We start from the raw sequence: 21,380 nt of genomic DNA, 5'->3' as shown, positions 1-21,380 counted from the left end.
AAGTAGTTAGGGTAGAGGAAAGCTGTGGAGGAAGATTGCCGTTGCATGGGAAAATGCTTTGAAAGCATGCCTCCATCTTCCTTCCTTTGACCTTGAGTGTATGTAACCAATCGCTGCTCCCCATCTTCAGTATCCCTGGAGAAGGAGGGTCTGTTTTCCGGGATGTTTCGTCTTCTACTTTTGGCCATTAAATCCCTCGTGCAGAATTGGAAAAGTTCAGGATGCAAGCTACAGTAATGAATAATGTCAGTAGGATAACTGGGTTTGACCTTTCAACACTTCCAACTTGGAGCATCCTCAATTTTTTTTAAGCTGCTACCTTTCCCTCACCAATTTCAGAAATGGCTAGAGGCTTGCGGGGTCCTGGTCCCCGCAGCTCCCTGGATCAGCATGTGGCAGCGGTCGCGGCCACCGTGCAGATATCCAGCTTGGACACAAACCTGCAGCTCTCAGGCCTCTATGCCCTCTCTCAGGCTGTGGAGGAGGTCACTGAGCGGGACCACCCTCTGGTCCGTCCTGACCGATCTCTGAGGTTAGAATGGTGGGGAGGGGAGGGATTTTGGTTTAAGCTGCCTTTGGGGGAGGATGGTGGGAGAGAGAGGAGGAGCTATATCAGGAATTTGAAAGGCTGGGGCTGAAAGGAGGGTCAGCCTGAGGGAGTAGCTGGGCAGAAAGATGCGATATTATAATGGAATATCGATAGATTCTTGGAGCACTTACTCTGTGCCAGGCTCTATGCTTAAAGTCTTACACTCATTAAACCCTTCTCTCTCTTCCTGAGAAAGAGCTGATACTATGCTTACGGCACTGTATGGGTGAGGAGCATTTAAGAGTTTGCACAGAGTTTGATAGGTAGCACAGCCAGGATTCAAACGTAGGTCCTGTTGGCCCTAGAGATTGAGTTCTTTTCTTTTCTTTATTTTCAAAGGTATTTTTAAAACCACTTCTTAATTATACAAATAATACACAAGTACATTCTCATTGTAAAAGACCTGAAAGATGTAACAGAACATAGAAGGAAAAGACTAAGTCCCCTTTCACCACTGTTGCCAGTCTGCTGTGGATTCTTCAGATCTTCCATAGATTTACATTTGTTAGTGTGTTTGGAAAGAGAACATCTTCTGAGTTTGTGTGTAAATATATGTCATCATACTACACGTTTCTATGACTTTCCCTGCACACTCCTGCACAGTGTGTCTAAGAAGGCTCTACATGACAGTCCACATAGAGCTGCCTCATTATTTTCTCTAATGGGCAGGATTCTCCATGTGGTTATATCCAAGTTCAGTGTTCTGATGGGTTCTTTTTCCTCACATCCGCCAACACTAGATACTGTCATTTTTTAAATATATCAGATTGGCAGAATTTTAAGCGATTGGGGTCTTTGTTTTCATTTCTTAATTCTAGTGAAATGAAGCATTTTGCCCACATTCACTGTGTTTCTTCTGTAAATAATCTGTTCTTATCCTTGGCCCATTTTCTCACTGGGTCTTAATTTTTTTCTGACTGATTTGTAGGCACTCTGGGTATTAATTGGTTATTTATGTTTTACATATTTTGCTTGTTATTTTTCAAAATCATGTTAACTGTCTTCTGAATATAAAATAGTATATGCCCACTATAAAAAAAATTAGAAGATTATGAAGATAAAAAAATCCCTTTGCAGAGAGAGTCACTGTTAACATTTTGGTAAACATACTTACTTATATTCCTATATCCGTTCATATATCTTACCCATGTTGTATTAGCTTGTTTACAATAAGCCCTGGCTACACAAGGAGATTTATATTTAAAGCATATTTGATCATGTTATAGTCATCATAAAGCTCATGAGAAAAGACAAATAAAGACAGAACTTTCCCATTCCACCTCCACAATATGCATCTCTGTCCCTGTGGGGAAAAATAAACCCAGTTGTTTTTTTTTTTCCTTCTTGTGACAGTGTGATTTAGGAACTCTGGAGCACTTCTTCCTTTCCTTCAAATTAGCATTTCCACAGGACTCTCTCTCTAGCTCACATTGCTTATCTCTTAACCCTGTGGACAGTGTCTTTCACTGTGCTGAAAGTTTTAGAGTTTTATGTGAGAATTAATTAATCTTTAAGTAGGCTCTGCGTCCAACGCGGGGCTCAAACTCATGACCCTGTGATCAGGAGTCACCTATTCTACTGACTAAGCCAGTCAGGTGCCCCTGTGTTAGGATATTTTAATTGTTTAATTTTTTAAATGTTTATTTTTCTGAGAGACAGAGACAGAGCACAAGTGGGGGAGGGGCAGAGAGGGAGGGAGACACAGAATCCAAAGCAGGGCCCCGGCTCTGAGCTGTCAGCACAGACCCTGATGCAGGGCTTGAACTCACAAACTGCGAGATCATGACCTGTGGTAAAGTCAGACTTTTAATTGACTGAGCCACCCAGGCGCCCCTAGAATACTTTTAAACTTTTTAATGGCTTCTAGGTTTTGAGTGGGTCTATTTCAGGATTATAAAAAATATTTTTCTGTATTTTCTTAAGGTAGCTATGGTTTTGTTTTTTTACATTTACTCTAAAATCTGTTTGCAGTTCATTTATTCTGACAGAGTGAGGCAGAACCCCAGCCGTAGTTGTTTCAGGTGTCTCCACCTCACGTGTCATCTGGTCCTTGCTGTTCTCACTGGCTAGGATGCCACCCTTATCTAGCGATCTGTATCTGTCTTGCATCATTTCCAGAGTTTTAATTTTTATAAGTTTATCTTTTGATAACTAGCCGACAAATCTACCATTATTTCTTTCTAAACGTTTCTTGACTATTCTCATCCTATTTTCTCATCCTATGCCCGAACCTACCTGTCATGTATGTAGTAAAAAACCTTTCAGGCATTGTGATTAGAATTACATTGAATTCATAGATTTATTTGAAAAGGTAAACCAAGGCCGCCTGGGTGGCTCAGTCTGTTAAGCATCCAACTCTTGATTCTGGTTCCAGCCATGCTCTCACGGTTATGAGACTGAGCCCTCCTTGGGGCTCCATACTGGACATGGAGCCCACTTAGGATTCTCTCTTCCTCTCCCCTGTCCATCTCCTGCTTGTGTTTGATGCACTCGTGTATGCACATGTGTTTCCTCTCTATTTCTCTCTCAACAACAACAACAACAAAAAGAGAAGGTGAGCCAGAGTTTATAACCATTTTCCTCTGCCGCCTCCTTCATGAGGTGAGGAGCCAGAGGCAGTTAGCCTGCAGAGGAGAGGGGATGAAGAGTGGAACTAAGGCAAGAGCAGATTGGATGATGGTGCGGGTGATGGATCTTGGTGGAGAGGGTTGGGCAGGGAGGCAGGCGTGACTTTTGGGATGGGGAACTCCAATGTCTCTTCTGTCTAAGAGAGAAGCTAGTAAAGACGCTGGTGGAGCTGCTGACCAACCAGGTGGGAGAGAAGATGGTGGTGGTGCTGGCCCTGCGCCTCCTCTACCTGCTCATGACCAAGCATGAGTGGCGGCCCCTCTTTGCCAGGGAGGGTGGCATCTACGCTGTGCTGGTTTGCATGCAAGAATATAAGACTTCCGTCCTGGTGCAGCAGGCGGGGCTGGCGGTGAGTGGACTGGGCCTGGGGGGAGAGAGTGATGGGCAAGAGGGGCAGGCGGGGGGACTGCTGATCTTGAAGAGGTACAGGGGTGATTTAGACCAGGGAGGGGACCTCAGGATGGAAAGATGCAGGTGGGTTGACAGTTCTAGTGGGACAGTCTTTGCAATTGAATGTGTGTTGGAAGAAAGGGAGAAGGATGTTTTTAAGAACGACCCCTGGGTTTAAAATGGAGCAGCAGAGGGGATGAGGAGGTCATTCACGAAGTGGGGGGGGGGGGGGGGAGGAGGAAGAGGTATGCAAAGAAAGTCAGGAATTGAGTTTTTAGGCTTGTTCAGTTTCCCATGTCTTTTTAGGTATCAGTTAGGTATCTGGTTAGTGACTAATTTTCTGCTTGTAACAAAATAATTTTTTACCCTTTGATCTGAGTGGTACCCTGACACAGAAACTACCCCCTCACCAGATGTGGGTGCCTTGCCACCTGGACCCAGAGGAAGGGGAGGGCCTTCATCCCGGGGAGCTTATAGAAGAACTGGTTTCCTGACTACTCCAGACACAAGTGCTGGCTAGTACGAGGTGTGGACAGGGTGGGCTCTGTATAGCCTGGAGTCCCTGAGGGGAACAGGTCCCCTGAAGGCAGGCTGTCCCAGGGCGAGGTTGGGAGGCTCTTTCCTGCATGGGGCCAGCTAGGTGCCACCCTGAAGAGCAGCCAGGCATTCATCATCTAGACTGTGTTTGCTCAGAGAATTCCCCAACGCTTGGAGGTAGCATGACCAAAATACAGCATTTGCCCCTAAATTCAAACTCTTGCCCTTTAGCATGATCTTATTTATAACTTCAGGTTTGTAGAATTCAGCTAATGGGGGAAGGTGGGGTGACCAAAGAGAGAAAGCCTCATTACAACGTAGCATAATGGGAGCGTGCAGGATTCAGGCCTTATAAGGGAGGATGGCCTAAGAATTAGTTCTAATCCTCTCCATCCCTGGAGGGTTTCTTCTCAAGCGTTCACCCTTTCACTGGGAACGATAGGTATAGCGTTCATCTTAATTTCATTTTCTTTATAGTACCAGCGGGAACATTCATATATTCCAAATATTCTTCCCTAGAATTCCAACCACTCTTCCTGTGAGACAACCCAAGTAGTCTTGTCGAGGAGGGCTGGCTACTGGCTTTGGAGGCCAAGGGACATAGTTTTGGGAGTGCTGGGCTGGGGAGTGGTGATCGAAGCGATGGGAGCAGATGGAGTTGCTGGGGGAGGGAGTGCAGAGTGAGAAGGAGGCAGGAACTTCCGTGTTTAAGGATTTGGCAGAGGGATTCCAGGGAGGCAGGACAACAGGCATATATGAAGTTCTGGCACTCAAGAGAAGGGGGGCTTTACAAAGGGAGGGGTGGTCCAGTGAGATGGAAGACGATGTCAAGGTAAAGCCTTCGAAGACAACTAGATGCTAGGAAAGGGCCCCATCCTGAGAAGAAGCTACGGGAGGGGGCAGTGAGCCTTGGCGCTGGCAGAGAGAAGTTGCTGGCTGCTTTTATCATTGAGCCTCATTATTTTCTTTGCTTTCTTTTCTTGTCTTTCTTTGTGTTTTAATCATTTGATATCCCATCACCACCTCTTCCATTTCCATCTCCTACTCAACCTCTTTGCCAACAGCTCAGCTGCCCAAAGTTTGGGGTTGCGAATGAGGGCCTGGCTCTCCTCTTTCTCTGAGTGGCGGCTCTGCCCATCACTAATTCTTCTTCCGTGTCCCCCTTGCAGGCACTGAAGATGCTGGCCATTGCCAGCTCCTCGGAGATCCCCACTTTTGTCACTGGCCGAGATTCTGTCCATCCTTTGTTTGATGCCCAGATGACCAGAGAGATCTTCGCCAGCATTGACTCAGCCACTCGCCCAGGCTCTGAGAGCCTCCTCCTTACTGTCCCTGCAGCTGTGATCCTGATGCTGAACACAGAGGGGTCAGGGCACCCCCCTCCAAATTCCCACTAAGCCCCAAGCCCTGCTGCTCCTCTGCCTACATCTCATGTGCTTCACAGAAATTCCCTTCATGTTACCTCTGGAGGAAACGTTGGTGGCCCTCTCTGCCTGTTATTGGTAGAGAGGCCAAGTGGTAGGGGGTAGGGAGATCCTCAGAGAGGGTAGGAGCACCCTGGCCTTCCTTCCTGGGGTTGGGAGGAGTGGCCTGAGGCCAGGGAGCCAGATGCCCTGGCCTCACAGGCGCCCTTGGAGCCGTCTCCTCCCCAGCCATAGGCCTCTTCCCCTCTGTGCTTGCTTCCTGCTTCCGTTGTGTTCACTCTTTCAATTTCTTCCCGGGGTTACCTCCCTCCTCCCAGGTGTTCCTCCGCAGTGAGAAACGGCCTGCTCCTGCTCAACCTGCTTCTGTGCAACCACCACACGCTGGGGGACCAGCTTATCACCCAAGAGCTGAGAGACACCTTGTTCAGGCACTCCGGGATAGCACCAGGGACAGAACCCATGCCCACCACACGCAACATCCTCATGATGCTTCTCAATCGCTACTCAGAGCCGCCGGACAGTCCTGAGCACCCAGGTACCATTGCGGTTGTGGACGGGGTGGTTCTGCTGAGGAGTCGGGCAATGCCGGCCTGTGCCAGGAGGGCTAGGGCTTATGTACTATATGATGAACCTTCAGGAAATGAGTAAGGGTTTTGGCACTCAAGTTAGGTCTTAAGTAAAACTTCCTGACCAAGAGGAGAAGGATACTCTAGAATAGAGTTACCTAGAGTAAAGCCACCATGTGCGGCCCCTGGCTGGCTCAGCCAGTAGAGCATATGACTCTTAATCCCTGGGTTGTAAGTTCCAGCTCTACGTTGGGTGTAGAAATTACTTAAAAATAAAATCTTGGGGCACCTGGGTGGCTGAGTCAGTTAGACGTCGGACTTCAGCTCAGATCATCATGTCACGGTTCGTGGGTTGGAGCCCCGTGTCAGGCTCTGCGCTGACAGCTCAGAGCCTGGAGCCTGCTTTGGATTCTGTGTCTCCCTCTCTCTCTCTGCTCCTCCCCCGCTGTGGTCTGTCTCTCTCTGTCTCTCAAAAATGAAGAAACATTAAAAAAATTTTTTAAAATCTTTAGGGGCACCTGGGTGGCTTAGTCGGTTAGGCATCCAACTCTTGATTTCAACTCAGGTCATGATCTCATGGTTCGTGAACTGAAGCCCCATATGAGGCTCTGTGCTCACAGTACAGAGCCTGCTTGGGATTCTCTCCTCTCTCTGCCCCTCCCATTTGTGCGTGCTCTCTCTTTTCCTCTCTCTCTGTCTCTCTCTCTTAAAATAAATAAAAGCGTTAAAAAATTTTAAAAAATCTTTAAAGCCACTATGCTAGGTAGTAGAGGGATGTAATTATAATAGCTCATGTTTATTGGCTTATGTAACCACAAAGCTACCATTTAATGATGAAAGGTAATTGTATGACTATATGAGATTAAAAATCTGTGTGTTTAACAGGACAGTGTTTGCCAAACTAAACTTTTTTCCAGATGCAGCTAGTTATATATTTGGGGCCAGAGAAGAAAATCCCCCACAGTTTGGTACAAATAAGAGGAAAATTTGGGGGTGATTTTCTGGACCTGTCAGTTCATGGTTTGAGCAACTCGCATGACCCCTCCTCATAGTCATGTTTTTCCTCCCACGTGTCTGACAGCAGCACTGGAAACCCCTGGCGCCCAGGGCCAGGATGGGTCCCCTGAGCATCTGATCCGGTCGCTGGCAGGGGGCCCGTCTGCAGAACTCCTCCTGGGCTTGGAGCGGGTGCTGTGCCGAGAGGGCGGCCCAGGGGGCGCTGTGAAGCCCCTCCTCAAGCGCCTCCAGCAGGAGACTCAGCCCTTCCTCCTGTTGCTGCGGACTCTGGATGCCCCGGGGCCCAACAAAACTCTGCTGCTGACGGCACTGAGGTAAGGGGCCTGTTGGGGCGCCCTTGCATTGGAGGTGAGGGGAGGTGGCGGACTACAGGGACTTTGCTTGTTTCATCCCATCACCAGGGTCATGACCAGGCTGCTGGATCACCCTGAAGCGATGGTCCTCCCCTGGCACGAGGTCTTGGAGCCCTGCCTCAACTGTCTGAGTGGCCCTAGCAGTGACTCTGAGGTACCAGAGCCCCGATAAAGGCAGGGGAGGGAAAGGCAGCCTCTGGGGCACCCGCTACCTTTGTGAGGCCATGGAGGGCAAAGCACAACCTTTCTGGAGGAGCCTGAACACTGAGGGGGTGGGTAGGAAGGAATGTCCTCTAAGAATCTTAGAACTGGGGCCTTTGAAGAATAAAGCTAGATTTTAGATTCTGGGTTTAGGAGAAGCCCACATTCACCAATCCAAGCATTCCTTGCTCTTCACCCTCCCGGGTCTGTGGGTTGCGAACCAAGGCTCAGGCACTGAGGTGGGCTCTTGAAAGAGCTTCGCCTTGGCAGGAAGGAGCATCGGAAGCTGTGCCCAGACTGCTCCCAGCACCTCTGGAGTCCCTGCGCCCCCACTGTTCTGTCCCAACCTTTTGCGGCACTCTCCTTTCCCTGGGCTTGCAGGCTTCTCTAGAGTCTCAGCCACCACATGCCCTTTTCGACACCCACCGCCCATCCCTTGTGTGGCCTGCCCTTTGTTTCCCACACGTTAATCTCCGTGGCTCCGGGCCAGATTGTTCAGGAGCTGCTCTGCTTCCTGCATCGCCTGGCCTCCATGCACAAGGACTACGCGGTGGTTCTCTGCTGCCTGGGAGCCAAAGAGGCCCTCTCCAAAGTCCTGGACAAGCACTCGGCTCAGTTGCTGCTGGCCTGTGAGCTTCGGGACCTGGTGACCGAGTGTGAAAAACACGCCCAGCTCTATAGTAACCTCACCTCCAGCATCCTAGCTGGCTGCATTCAGGTGAGGAGGCTCATGGGTGCAGAGCTGAGGGAGGACACAAGTGACAAGCAGGGGAAGGGGATTTGGCCTGTGTCCCTGTTTGGTAACCCTGCTCGGCGCAAATGGTAGTAAATCCGGGGCGCTTGTTTCCCAGCTTTTACCCGTTCTGCCAAAATTTGTAAAGAAAGAGTTCGAGCGTTTTGTTGCTCGTTGACTTGTTCTCCATACCTGTTTCTGTGTGTTCTTGTTCTTCCCTCCTCCCCACGCCCCTTCTCTCTGATGTTCCGGCTGCAGATGGTGCTGGGCCAGATCGAAGACCACAGGCGAACCCACCGACCCATCAACATCCCTTTCTTCGACGTGTTCCTCCGGCATCTCTGCCAGGGTCTGTGCCCCAGCCTTTCTCCGCCTTCCACCCCAGTATTTGTTCTCTCTGTCCCTTTACTTTTTTCTCTCTCAACTAACTTCCCACTTGCCCCCAGGCTCCAGCGTGGAAGTGAAGGAGGACAAGTGCTGGGAGAAGGTGGAGGTGTCCTCCAACCCGCACCGGGCCAGCAAGCTGACGGACCGGAACCCCAAGACCTACTGGGAGTCCAATGGCAGCACCGGCTCCCACTACATCACCTTGCACATGCACCGTGGTGTTCTTGTTAGGTGTGAACATGCCCACGTGCACCAATGGGTACACACACACGCATGCGAGAATATTCTGATACACCCCAGCATACATTCTCAAAGCATCCACCTACACACAATCCTGTCTGTAACCCCTGTGTGTGAGGGACACACTCAAACCCGTTTGTGCAGTGACCAGATAGACAACACTGATCTGCATTCCTTGTGCAGTGTAGACCTCCTCACTCCCTGAGCCTGGTGACGTGTTCCGCCTATAGGTACAGATGTGACTGCCCTGTGCATAGTGTTGAGGGAGATTGACAACTTCCTTATTCACTCTTCCCGTGGGTGCTTGTTTAATGTATACTCTGGGCCAGGCACTGGGCCGGGGTCTGGGGTTATTAGGACAGCAAGATGTGGTACCCGTCTTCAGGGAACTTGCGGTCTTCTTGGGGAGCTGGGCTGGAGAATCAGTAAGAGTAAGAAAAACCAACATGTGCCCTGGACCCTGAGGCCAAGTGAGAGGTGGGAGAAGGCTTCTAGAAGGTGGGGTAAATGATCAGAGCTTCAAAGTAGAAATCAGCTGTATAAAGAGAGGGAAGTGGGGAGTCTGGGCAGAGGGACAGCATTTGTGCAAAATGTTAGTAAGAAACGCAACGGTGTTTTGGGGGGAAGCTTAAGTAACTGTGTTTGGCTGGAATGAAGGGTGTGTGTCGTGACTAGTAGGAGACAGCCATAAAACTAGGCAGAGCCAGACCAGAGAGAGTTTTGTGAGCTAAGAAGTTTGAGCTTTATCCTGAAGGATTTTAAGAAGAGAAGAAACAAAACAAGTTGTTTTTTTTTTGTTTTTTTTTTAGAAGAGTCACTCTTGGCAATCATGGGAGTTTGGGTTGGAGGCCAGGAAAGAACTAGAAGGTTTATGCAGTGGTCTAGTTGAGAAATGAATGTCTTCAGTTAGGCACAGGGAGTGGGAATAGTGAGGGGCGGCCGACTGGGAGATCTCAAGGGGCCGAGTCTCTAGGACATGCCATTGACATGAGGGAAGCCATGACAGGGAGGAGTCATGGTGACAGAGTGCTCTGGTAGATGGCGGTTTTCTTTCCCAAGAGGGCTGATGGAAGAGGAGCAGGCTTCTGTGGACGGGTCATGGTTCCATTTGGGCATGTTGACTTAGAGGTGCCTATGGGGTGTGACATGGAGACCATGTGTGTTGGGACATGGAGACAATGTGTGTTGGGTACATGGTATGAAAGCTGAGAGGAGCGGTCTAGTGTAGACATGTGTATTTGGAGTAATTAGGGTATTCGGTTTTTGCCTGAAACTGTGGTTTTAAATAAAGTCATTTTGAAGGAAAAAGTCCTTTTGGGGAAAGATAAGAGGAGAGCAGAGGGTCTGGGGAACATTGATGTTTGAGGCAGCAGAGGGACAGGAGTCTGAGGAGGAAGTGGTAGGTTGGAGTCATTTTGAACAAAGACCAGGGCCCCTGTTCTTTTTTTTTAAATAGTTTATTGTCAAGTTGGTTTCCATATAACACCCAGTGCTCATCCCCACAAGTGCCCTCCTCCATGCCCATCTCCCCCCTCCCCCCACCCCCATCAGCCCTCAGTTTGTTCTCTGCATTCAAGAATCTCTCATGGTTTGCCTCCCTCCCTCTCCCCCACTATATTCCCCTTCTTCTCCCCCATGGTCCTCTGTTAAGTTCCTCCTAATCCTCCTATACATGCAAACATATGTTATTTGTCCTTCTCTGCCTGACTTATTTCGCTCAGCATAACACCCTCGAGTTCTATCCATGTTGCTACAAGTGTCCAGATTTCGTTCTTTCTCATTGCCATGTAGTATTCCATCATACAGATAAACCACATCTTCTTGATCCATTCGTCCGTTGATGGACACTTAGGCTCTTTCCATGTTTTGGCTATTGTCGAGAGTGCTGCTATGAACATTGGGGTCCATGTGCCCCTATGCATCAGCATCCCTGTATCCCTTGGGTAAATTCCTAGCAGTGCTATTGCTGGGTCATAGGGGAGTTCTAGTGTTAATTTTTTGAGGAACCTCCGCACTGTTTACAGAGGGGCTGCACCAGTTTACATTCCCACCAACAGTGTAGGAGGGTGACCAGGGCCCCTGTTCTAACTGATTGTTTTCTCCCAGGCAGCTGACGTTGCTCGTGGCCAGTGAGGACTCAAGTTACATGCCAGCCAGAGTGGTGGTGTTTGGGGGTGACAGTACCAGCTGCATCAGCACAGAGCTCAACACGGTGGGGACCCTGGAGCCCTCCCCCACCTTGACCTTACTCCATATTCCTTCCCCCAGGCAGGCATTGCCTCATAAGCAGTGAGAGCAGAGTTCGGAAAGCAGATTCATGCGGGTTTGCGGGCTCAGGGCAGAAGTAAAGGCCACGCGCCATCACCAGACTTGGCTGCTGTCAGCAGTCCTTTGGACCCCACTTCCAGAGGTGACAGTTCTCTCTCCTCCCTGCCCCATCAGGTGAACGTGATGCCCTCTGCCAGCAGGGTGATCCTCCTGGAGAACCTGAACCGCTTCTGGCCCATCATTCAGATCCGCATAAAGCGCTGCCAGCAGGTAGGGTGAGGGACGAAGCTGGGCTGGGAGTCACGGGATAGTATGCATGGGGTAGTGTGTTCCCCAGCACTGGGGGGCCAGGCTCAGGCCACGCACCTGCTTGGGGATGGCCCAGAAGCCTGTTGAGTTCCAGAGATGCAAGAATGTCTCAGGTACCTCAGAGGGAACTCAGGGCATGAGGCCTGGCTTTTTTTGGTAACGCTTGGTGGCTGGGTGGCTTAGGTGACAGATAGGTGTGTGCATGTTACAGGGTGGCATCGACACCCGGGTTCGAGGCGTGGAGGTGCTGGGCCCTAAGCCCACTTTCTGGCCGCTATTCCGGGAGCAGCTGTGTCGCCGTACCCGTCTCTTCTACACCATCCGGGCGCAAGCCTGGAGCCAGGACATAGCGGAGGACCGCAGGCGCCTCCTCCAGCTCTGTCCCAGGTGGGTGGGTCAGGCAGTGGCCGGGGCTGAGGGGAGCGGGGAGACGAGCAGGGAGCAGGAGGAGACTGCTAAGAAGTAGGTGGTAGGAGACTCCCGCAGAAGTCTGAAAGGTAAGGCAGCAGCCGGGACAGGAGGGGAGGGTGAGCACAGGTGGGAAGCACTTGCTGATGGCCTTGAGCTGGTTAGGGGACCGAGCATGGTGAGACTGGGAGCTGACTGCACTTGAGTGGAGGCCTCCGAGAGCCGTGCCATAAATACCTGACCACACACGCCTTGTTCCCAGACTGAACAGGGTTTTGCGCCACGAGCAGAATTTTGCTGATCGCTTCCTCCCTGACGATGAGGCCGCCCAAGCCCTGGGCAAGACCTGCTGGGAGGCCCTGGTCAGCCCCCTGGTGCAGAACATCACCTCCCCCGGTAACCATGCCGACCCCTGGCCCCACTAACCAGTTCCTCGTAACTGTTCCCAGGGATCACCTGAGTTAATGCTCTTGGTTATCTTAGTCCCTGTCTTTCTCCCTGAAGGCCTGTCACCTCAGTGCTCCTCTCCTTCCTGCCCCAGGGACTTCTGGGTATTTGAATCTTCTCCTCCACCCCACCCCCAACCTGTTAGCATACCCCTAGACTCTCACTGAAGTAAGCCTTGGTGAGGGGAGGGCTCGACCTGGCTGCCCTCCCCCCAAGGCCTTTTGTATAACTGGACCTTTTCTCCCCTCCTTCCCATCTTCTTTCCTCTCCTATTTCCCATCGCCTGTTTCTGACCTGTCTTCTTTTAGATGCGGAAGGTGTGAGCTCCCTGGGCTGGCTGCTGGACCAGTACTTAGAGCAAAGGGAGAGCTCTCAGAACCCCCTGAGTCGAGCAGCATCCTTTGCCTCTCGAGTTCGTCGCCTTTGTCACTTGCTGGTGCACGTAGAGCCTCCGCCTGGGCCTTCTCCGGAGCCATCCACTCGGCCTCGTAAGTCCCAGCCATGGCCTGTTGAGCTGAGAATCTGGCCGGTGGTGATACCTGGCTCCTTCCCCCTCCTTGGATCCTACTCTTCCTGACTGCTCTGTGTGCGCCTTTCCAGGGGTCAGTACCCCAGATCCCCTAGATTCACTCAGAGTCCGAGAAGGAACCCCCTCCTCTGCCCTCTGTCTCCACAGTCAGCAAGAACAGTAAGGGCCGGGATCGGAGCCCCACGCCTTCACCAGTTCTTCCAAGCAGCAGTCTGAAGAACATAACCCAGTGCTGGCTGAGCGTGGTGCAGGAGCAGGTGAGTGGAAGGGAGCTGCAGGGGGAGGCGGGGCGGGGCTGCTCAGCTATTGCATATGGGACCGCACCTTTTATGGTGTTTCTCGTCTCTTCTCAGGTCAGCAGGTTCCTGGCTGCAGCCTGGAGGGGCCCTGACTTTGTGCCTCGATACTGTAAACTCTATGAGCACTTGCAGAGAGCAGGTTCGGAGCTCTTTGGGCCTCGGGCGGCCTTCACGCTGGCTCTGCGCAGTGGCTTCTCCGGCGCGTTGCTACAGCAGTCCTTCCTCACCGCTGCTCACGTGAGTACCTCTGGCCTCCCGGGCACCGCTGCGAGCTGGCCTCTTTCTCTGCCTCTCACCTCCTCACACTGCCCATTCTCCTACTCCACTCCGTCTTCACGGTTGGCCCGTGCCCTTTCCATTGCCCCCAGATAAGTGAGCAGTTTGCCAGGCACATCGACCAGCAGATCCAGGGTGGCCTGGTTGGTGGAGCCCCTGGAGTGGAAATGCTGGGGCGGCTTCAGCGGCACCTGGAACCCATCATGGTCCTTTCTGGCCTGGAGCTGGCTACCACTTTTGAGCACTTCTACCAGTGAGTGCAGGTCGGAGAGGTAGGGGAGGGGAGACCTAGAGTCTAGAGAGGGTGAAGATTTGAGGCTTGGAGAGAAGATGCTGGAGGAGGGACTAAAATAGAGAGAGGGATGGCCGTGACACTGGTGGAAAGGGAGCGGGGAGAAAAAGGGGAGGCAGGGTGGAGGGCCCACACTGAGGCTCGGCCTGGCCCGTGTATGACCCCTGCAGGCACTACATGGCAGACCGTCTCCTGAGCTTGGGCTCGAGCTGGCTGGAGGGGGCTGTGCTGGAGCAGATAGGCCTCTGCTTCCCCAACCGCCTCCCCCAGCAGATGCTGCGGAGCCTGAGCACGTCCGAGGAGCTGCAGCGCCAATTCCACCTCTTCCAGCTCCGGCGGCTCGACAAGCTGCTCTTGGAGCAGGAGAATGAGGAGGAGCAGGGCCTGGAAGAAGAAGAGGTAGGAGCAAGGGAAATGAGAGGGAGAATTAGGAGAGCAAAAGGCTAGACCAAAGAAGGGAACCCAAGAGCCCTTGAAATCCTTCTGTCTCTCAGGAGGAAGCAGAGGAAGAGGAGGCTGAGAAAGAACTATTTATTGAAGATTCAAGTCCAACAGTTTCCATACTGGTCCTGTCACCACGCTGCTGGCCGGTCTCCCCACTCTGCTACCTGTACCATCCCAGAAAGTGCCTTCCCACTGAATTCTGTGATGCCCTTGACCGCTTCTCCAATTTCTACAGCCAGAGTGAGGAGATAGGGACAGGCAATTGGAGATTGGGGTGAGATTTGGGGTGGCAAGAGAGGAGGAGGAGAGAGCTGCGGACAGAAATTTGTAGATATGAAGAAAAATGGTCTCTAGGGACAGGTGGGCCTAGAGAAAGGTGAAAAAGCGGGTTAGATCTTTAGTAGTATCTCTCATTCTCTCATCGTTGCTCTCACTTTTGTATGAATTTGTTCTGTTTTTCTAACTTCAAGTTGCATGCTTACTCAATTTTTAGTCTTTTCAGGCTTATTTCCAAGTGAAAACACTTAAGGCTATTCATTTCCCTCTCAATATTGCTTTAGCCGCATTCTGTAAGTGTTTTGGTTTCTGGATTTTTTTAGATTTGTTTTTATTGCGGTATACTCAGTTTTTAGTACAGTACACAAATCTTAACTATGACTGATGAATTGTATATACCTATACGCTCCCATGACCACCCCCCAGAGCATTTCCTGCACCTGGGAAAACTTCTTCATGTATTTCCCTTTGTAGTTAGTATCCTCCTCCAAGTGAAACCTTCTGCCTCCTATCACCATAGATGTTTGTCTGTATTTGAACATCATATAAGTGGAATAATAGGGTATGTATTCTGCTGTGTCCAGTTTCTTTCAGTCAGCCTTGTATCTGTGAGAGCTATCCAGGCTTTCAGTTGTTATCATTTACTTTTTTCTTTGTGTTACTGGTTCATTTCCATTGTATGAATATATTTACCCTTTCTGCTGTTGATGGACATTTAGGATGTTGCCTGAGTTTTTATTATGTAGTATGTTAGTATTTAGTATGTTTTAGTTCTAAGAATTTTCTAATTTCCATTATTATTTCTACTTCAGTCTATTTGTTTTTTTTTTAATTAAAAAAAATTTTTTTAATGTTTTATTTATTTCTGAGAGGGGTGGGGGGAGAGACAGCGTGAGCAGGGGAGGTTCAGAGAGAGGAGACACAGTATCTGAAACAAGCTCCAGGCTCTGAGCTGTCAGCACAGAGCCTGACGCGAGGCTCGAACCCATGAACCACGAGATCATGACCTGAGCCGAAGTCGGATGCTTAACCGACTGAGCCACCCAGGCGCCCCATCTATTCTTTTTAAAAGCATATTTTCAAATTCTCAAACCAGTTTTTCTTTGCTTAGTTGTCTTTTTGTTTTAGACTTTGACCCTCATTCCATTGTGGCTGAAGAACCTGATTTCTTGATTCAGAGTCTTTGCAATCTGTTGAGACTTCCTTTATGGCCTAGTAGATGATCACATTTTCTAAATAGTCCATGTGTAATTAAGAAGAATGTGTATTCTTCAGCTGCTGGCTATAGGCTTATTCTTATTCCATTAAGTTGACTTTTTTAATTACATTGTTCAAATCTTACTTACAAACCTTACTCATTTTTGTCTGCTTGATCTATTACTGAGAGAGGTATATTAAGATCTATCATGATAGTGAATTTTTAAACTTCTCATCAGGTCAGTTTTGCTATCTATCTATCTATCTATCTATCTATCTATCTATCTATCTATCTATCTATTTTTAAGTTGGCTTCACGCCAGCATGGAGCCCCACATGGGGCATGAACTCATGACCCTGAGATCAAGACCTGAGCTGAGGTCAAGAGTCAGATGCTTAACCAACTGAGCCACCCAGGCACCCCACTTTATATATTTTTTTACTATGCTATTAGATAAAAGTTTTAAATTATTTGACGGTGCCATCCAGTAGAAGTTTCTGCATTGATGGAAAAGTTCTTTTCTGCACTGTTTGGTATGATGGCCATTTGTGGCCATTGAAATGTAACTAGTACAACTAAAGAATTGAATGTTTAATTTTATTTACCTTAGCCAGCTTAAATAGCCACATGTGGCTACCATAATGGACTATGCAGGTTTAGAATCTTCATAGTTAATTAAGCTTTTTTTTAAAGCTTACTTACTTATTTTGAGAGAGAGAGAGAGAGAGAGAGAGAGCAGGGGAAGGGCAGAGAGAGAGGGAGAGAGACATCCCTAGCAGATTCCTTGCTATCAGCGGGGAGCCCGATGCGGGACTCAGTCCCATGAACCATGAGATCATGACCTGAGCCAAAATCAAAAGTTGGATGCTTAACCACCTGAGCCACCCAGGTGCCCCTCAACTTTATTATTATGAAATGACCTCCTTTCTTTCTAGTAAAGCTTTTTCTCTCAAAGGTTATTTTTATCTGGTATTAATAATATACTAGTTTTCTTTGGTTAGTGGTTTTCCAGAATATCTCTTTCTATCCTTTTACTTTTTAAAGAGGGATTGATAATTCTTTTAGGTTTCTTTTACTGTGGTGAAATATGAATAGTATTAAATTTGCCATTTTAACGATTTTTAAAGATTTTGTTTATTATTTTTTAAAAGTTTTTAGTGTTTTTTATTTATTTTTGAGAGACAATGCGCAAGCAGGAGAGGGGCAGAGGGAGACACAGAATCAGAAGCAGGCTTCAGGCTCTGAGCTGTAAGCACAGAGCCCGATGTGGGGCCTGAACCCACAAACCATGGGATCATGACCTAAGCCAAATTCAGACGCTTAACTGACTGAGCCACCCAGGCGCCCCAAGATTTTATGTTTTAAGTAATCCCTACACCCAACGTAGGACTCAAACTCCCAACCCTAAGATCAAGAGTCATGTGTTCCACCGACTAAGCCAGCCAGGTGCCCGCTCCATTTTAATCATTTTAGGTGGACAATTCAGTTATCCTCTTACTTAAAATTTTTAAATTGGAAATAACTTCAAATTTACAGAAAATAATACAAAGAACACTCATATACTCTTTATCCAAGTTCACCTTTTGTTAACATTTTCCCCCATTTGCTTTTATCATTTGCTCTTTGTGTATATATACATTTGTAAGATGTGTATTTGTATGTACACACACACACACACACACACACACACACACCCTTTTTTTCCCCCAAACCACTGTGAGTAAATTGCATATATGCTGGCCCTTTGCCTCTAAATACTTTGATATATATTTCCTAAGAATCATAGTGTTCTCTTATATAATAATCATTCATTTATCAGTTTCAAAAATTTAACATTGGTGTAATACTTTAATCTACTTTCCACATTCCAATTTTGTCAGTCGACTCTATAATGTCTTTTATTTTCTAGTCCAAGACAACATCCAGTCTAGGATCGTCTATTATGTTTCGTTGTGGTATCTCTAGTCTCCTTAATTTGGAACAATTCCTTAGCCTTTCATGACATTGACGCCTTTGGAGAATATGGTCATTTAAAATTTTCTAGGGGCATCTGGGTGGCTGAGTTGTTTAAATGTCAATCTTTTGATTTTGGCTCAGGTCATGATCTCACGGTTTGTGAGATGGAGCCCTATGTCAGGCTCTGCACTGATAGCGTGGAGCCTACTTGGGATTCTCTCTCTTCCACCCCTGCTCACACACTCTGTCTCTCTCTCTCTTTCTCAAAATAAATAAATAAATATTTTTAAAATAAAATTAAAATTTTCTAAACTTTCATTTTAAGTTTGTATATTTCCTCATAATTAGATTCAGGTTATGCATTCCAGGCCAGAATCCTAAGTAAGTGATAGTATGTTCTTCTCCACATGTTTCATTTGGAAGCATACTTGTTTCCATTTGCTTCTTTTTTGTGATGTGAATTTTGACAATCTGGTCAAGAGGTTGTTTGATTTCTCACTGCATAGTTAGTATTTTTTCCCTTGTGACTAGTAATAAGCAGTCTGTTGGGGAGATACAAACCATGTTTGTATTCTGCTCTTATCAGAATTTTCCCCAGTATCATTCACTTTTAACTTTGCCATGCTCTTATTTTAGGCATGTGTCTTACAAATACCTAGAATTTGTTTTTTATTTAACCTAACAATCTCTCCTTTTGAGTTGTCAATTTTATTAGCCTCTAACTTTATAGTGATTATGAGTAATGATATATTTGGCTTTTATTGCTAACCTCTTACATTTCATTTTACTCTTCTTATAATTTGAAATTTTAGGTATTTCATATATAGAAAAGAATAGACATATATACAGTTAAAAGGTGAATAGTAAATTGAACACCTTTGCAGATGTGTTTCTACCCTGGGCTTTTGTGCATTTTTCCCCTCTTCTTTTGTATTATTTTTTAAATTCCTTTCTTGTGTCTACCAGTTTTGGAAGTCCCACATTCTATTTCTATAGTTGATTTACCCTTATGTTTTTCTTAAAAATTAAAAAAAATTTTTTTAAATGTTTTATTTATTTCTGAGAGAGAGAAAGAGACAGCATGAGCAGGGGAGGGTCAGAGAGGGAGGGAGACACAGAATCTGAAACAGGCTCCAGCTCTGAGCTAGCTGTCAGCATAGAGCCCGATGCGAGGCTCGAACCCACGAACCATGAGATCATGGCCTGAGCCAAAGTCAAACACTTATCCGACTGATCCACCCAGGTGCCCCAATTACCCTTATGTTTTTAACCTGTATGTTTGACTTGTGCCTGCGCAATAAGAGGACCAGAGAAAATCTAACTCCAGCTCTCACTCCCATTCTACTCGTTACTATTGTTTGATATCTTAGAATTATCTTTTTTTACTTCCCAAAAGTCATTATTATTATTATCATTATTCAGTTGGTGTTTAGATTTGTTATCATACTGGTTGTTTCCATCACTCATCCTTTTGCGGCTTGATCCTTCTGAGTTCAGTCTCCTCCCTAAACTACATCCTTTAGAAGTCTCTTCATTGAGGGAGTATTAATAGAAAACTCTTATCAGTTTCTTTTTTTTTTTTTTTTTTTTAAATGTTTTATTTATTTCTAGGAGAGAGAGAGAGAGACAGCGTGAGCAGGGGAGGGTCAGAGAGAGAGGGAGTCACAGACTGAAACAGGCTCCAGGCTCTGAGCTGGCAGTCAGCACAGAGCCCGACGCGGGGCTCGAACCCACGAACCGCGAGATCATGACCCGAGCGAAAGTCGGACGCTTAACCAACTACGCCACCCGGGCGCCCCTCTTATCAGTTTCTATTTGAGAATGGTTTACCTTCACCCTAATGAAAAAATTTTTTTATTATAATAAACTTTAAAAAAAATTTTTTTAATGTTTTTTATTTATTTGTGAGAGAGAGAGAGACAGTCTGAGCAGGGGAGGGTCAGAGAGTGAGGGAGATACAGAATTTGAAGCAGGCTCCAGGCTCTGAGCTGAGCTGTCAGCACAGATCCTGATGCGGGGTTTGAACCCACAAACCATGAGATCATGACCTGAGCCGAAGTCGGACACTTAACCAGACTGAGCCACCCAGGCGCCCCGTTATAATAAATTTCAGACATACACAGAAGTGGGCAGAACAGACTCCAATGTACCAACATGGGTCAATTCCTGGCCAATCCCATTTTTTCTGTACTCCCACTCACTTTCCCCAGCTCTCAAATTTAAAAGATAAGGATTCTCTCCTTTTTTAAAGTTACCAATTAAATATTTTTTCAAAGTTTATTCAGAGAGAGAGAACAAGTGGGGGAGGGGCAGAGAGAGACCAAAAGAAATCCTAAGCTGGCTCTGGCAACACAGAGCCCAACATGGGGCTCAAACCTACAAGCCGAGCAGTAAGATCACGACCTGAGCCAAAATTAAAGAGTCAGAGATGCTCCATCAACTGAGCCACCCAGGCATCCCAGAGACTCTCTTTTTAAAAGCAAAGGCAGGGGTGCCTAGGTGGCTCAGTCGGTTCAGTGTCCGACTTCGGCTCAGGTCATGATCTCATGGTTTGTGGGTTTGAGCCTCGCATCGGGCTCTGTGTTGACAGCTAGCTTAGAGCCTGGAGCCTGTCTTCAGATTCTGTATCTCCCTCTCTCTCTGACCCTCCCCTGCTCACACTGTCTCTCTCTCTCTCTCTCTCTCTCTCTCTCTCAAAAATAAAAAAAAATTAAAAATAAACATTAAAAAAATCCTTTAAAAGCAAAGGCACTACAATGATCAAACATTGAGAAATTAATAACAATCCTTAATATCAAACAGTGAAGTGTTCATATTCCTCCCATTTTCTCAAGTTTTCAAAATTAGTTTTTTCTTTACTGAGAACCCAAAGAAAGCCCATTTATTGAGAATGGCCCTTTGACCCTTGCATTTGATTGAGTTCTATCTTCCGTCTCCATTAATCTACCAGTTCTGCTTTCCTTTTTTGCCCCCTTGTAATTGTGGAGGGAACTGCATTATTTCCCACATAGAGTTGTCTCCAAGCCATATTTCGCTGACCATATCCGCATGGTGTCCTCTAGCATGTTCCTCTATCTCTTTCATTTCCTGAAAACAGTTACTTAGATGTAGAAGTTTATTCTGACTTGGGTCTGATTTCTTGGGCTAGAACTCTTGGTAGGTGGTATTGTGTGCTTCTACCAGGAGGTGTGTTCCATCTGCCTGTCTGTGTGATGTGAACACAGATCCGTGATTTGAGTGTTGCAAGTGTGGTCTGTACTTTCTACATAGTCTCCTGTCAGCTTTCCACTAGGCAGTCATTCATTCCCACTGCCCAGCTCTGTCACTTCATTAAGGGTTACAAGCTAGCGCCATTCTAGTCTTGCCATTCCTTCTTCTTAGCTGAGCTGGAATGTTTTCTCTATAAAGAGAAACTTCCTCTCAGTGACTTTTTGGTTACCCTGAAGTCCAGTTTATACAGGAAAGGCTTGATTCTCTCCTCCTCTCTCCTTATTTTTAACCGGTTTTCAAAATAATGTTCTCTAGTATCCTCCAAAGATAAACAATGAGGTCTTTAAAAAAAAAAAAAAAAAAAGATGTCATTATGAACTCGTGGGTTTTAAGATATCTCACG

The 21,380-nt window shown here is 47.3% G+C and overlaps 1 protein-coding gene across 2 annotated transcripts in view; it reads left to right on the top strand.

The window, feature by feature from the left end:
- Positions 1 to 21,380, top strand: part of CUL9 (cullin 9) — a 36,961-nt gene that overhangs the window by 4,175 nt on the left and 11,406 nt on the right. The window contains exons 7-25 of one of the 2 annotated variants that reach the window (XM_039231133.1): positions 340 to 532; positions 3,359 to 3,566; positions 5,314 to 5,510; positions 5,886 to 6,103; positions 7,216 to 7,465; positions 7,553 to 7,658; positions 8,196 to 8,423; positions 8,697 to 8,787; positions 8,885 to 9,056; positions 11,172 to 11,277; positions 11,508 to 11,603; positions 11,854 to 12,029; positions 12,313 to 12,446; positions 12,806 to 12,985; positions 13,174 to 13,283; positions 13,380 to 13,562; positions 13,694 to 13,854; positions 14,064 to 14,292; positions 14,388 to 14,577. In XM_039231133.1, the coding sequence (XP_039087064.1) occupies positions 340 to 532; positions 3,359 to 3,566; positions 5,314 to 5,510; positions 5,886 to 6,103; positions 7,216 to 7,465; positions 7,553 to 7,658; positions 8,196 to 8,423; positions 8,697 to 8,787; positions 8,885 to 9,056; positions 11,172 to 11,277; positions 11,508 to 11,603; positions 11,854 to 12,029; positions 12,313 to 12,446; positions 12,806 to 12,985; positions 13,174 to 13,283; positions 13,380 to 13,562; positions 13,694 to 13,854; positions 14,064 to 14,292; positions 14,388 to 14,577 (3,228 nt within the window). The remainder of the gene's footprint in view (positions 1 to 339; positions 533 to 3,358; positions 3,567 to 5,313; positions 5,511 to 5,885; positions 6,104 to 7,215; positions 7,466 to 7,552; positions 7,659 to 8,195; positions 8,424 to 8,696; positions 8,788 to 8,884; positions 9,057 to 11,171; positions 11,278 to 11,507; positions 11,604 to 11,853; positions 12,030 to 12,312; positions 12,447 to 12,805; positions 12,986 to 13,173; positions 13,284 to 13,379; positions 13,563 to 13,693; positions 13,855 to 14,063; positions 14,293 to 14,387; positions 14,578 to 21,380) is intronic. The other variant, XM_039231132.1, reaches the window with a different exon arrangement.

The sequence above is a fragment of the Hyaena hyaena genome, unplaced genomic scaffold (genome assembly GCF_003009895.1).
Source record: "Hyaena hyaena isolate Hyena2069 unplaced genomic scaffold, ASM300989v1 scaffold_55, whole genome shotgun sequence".
Classification (NCBI taxonomy): domain Eukaryota; kingdom Metazoa; phylum Chordata; class Mammalia; order Carnivora; family Hyaenidae; genus Hyaena; species Hyaena hyaena.
The sequence above is the reverse complement of the archived record's forward strand: the minus strand, read 5'-3'. Positions and strand labels throughout refer to the sequence as shown.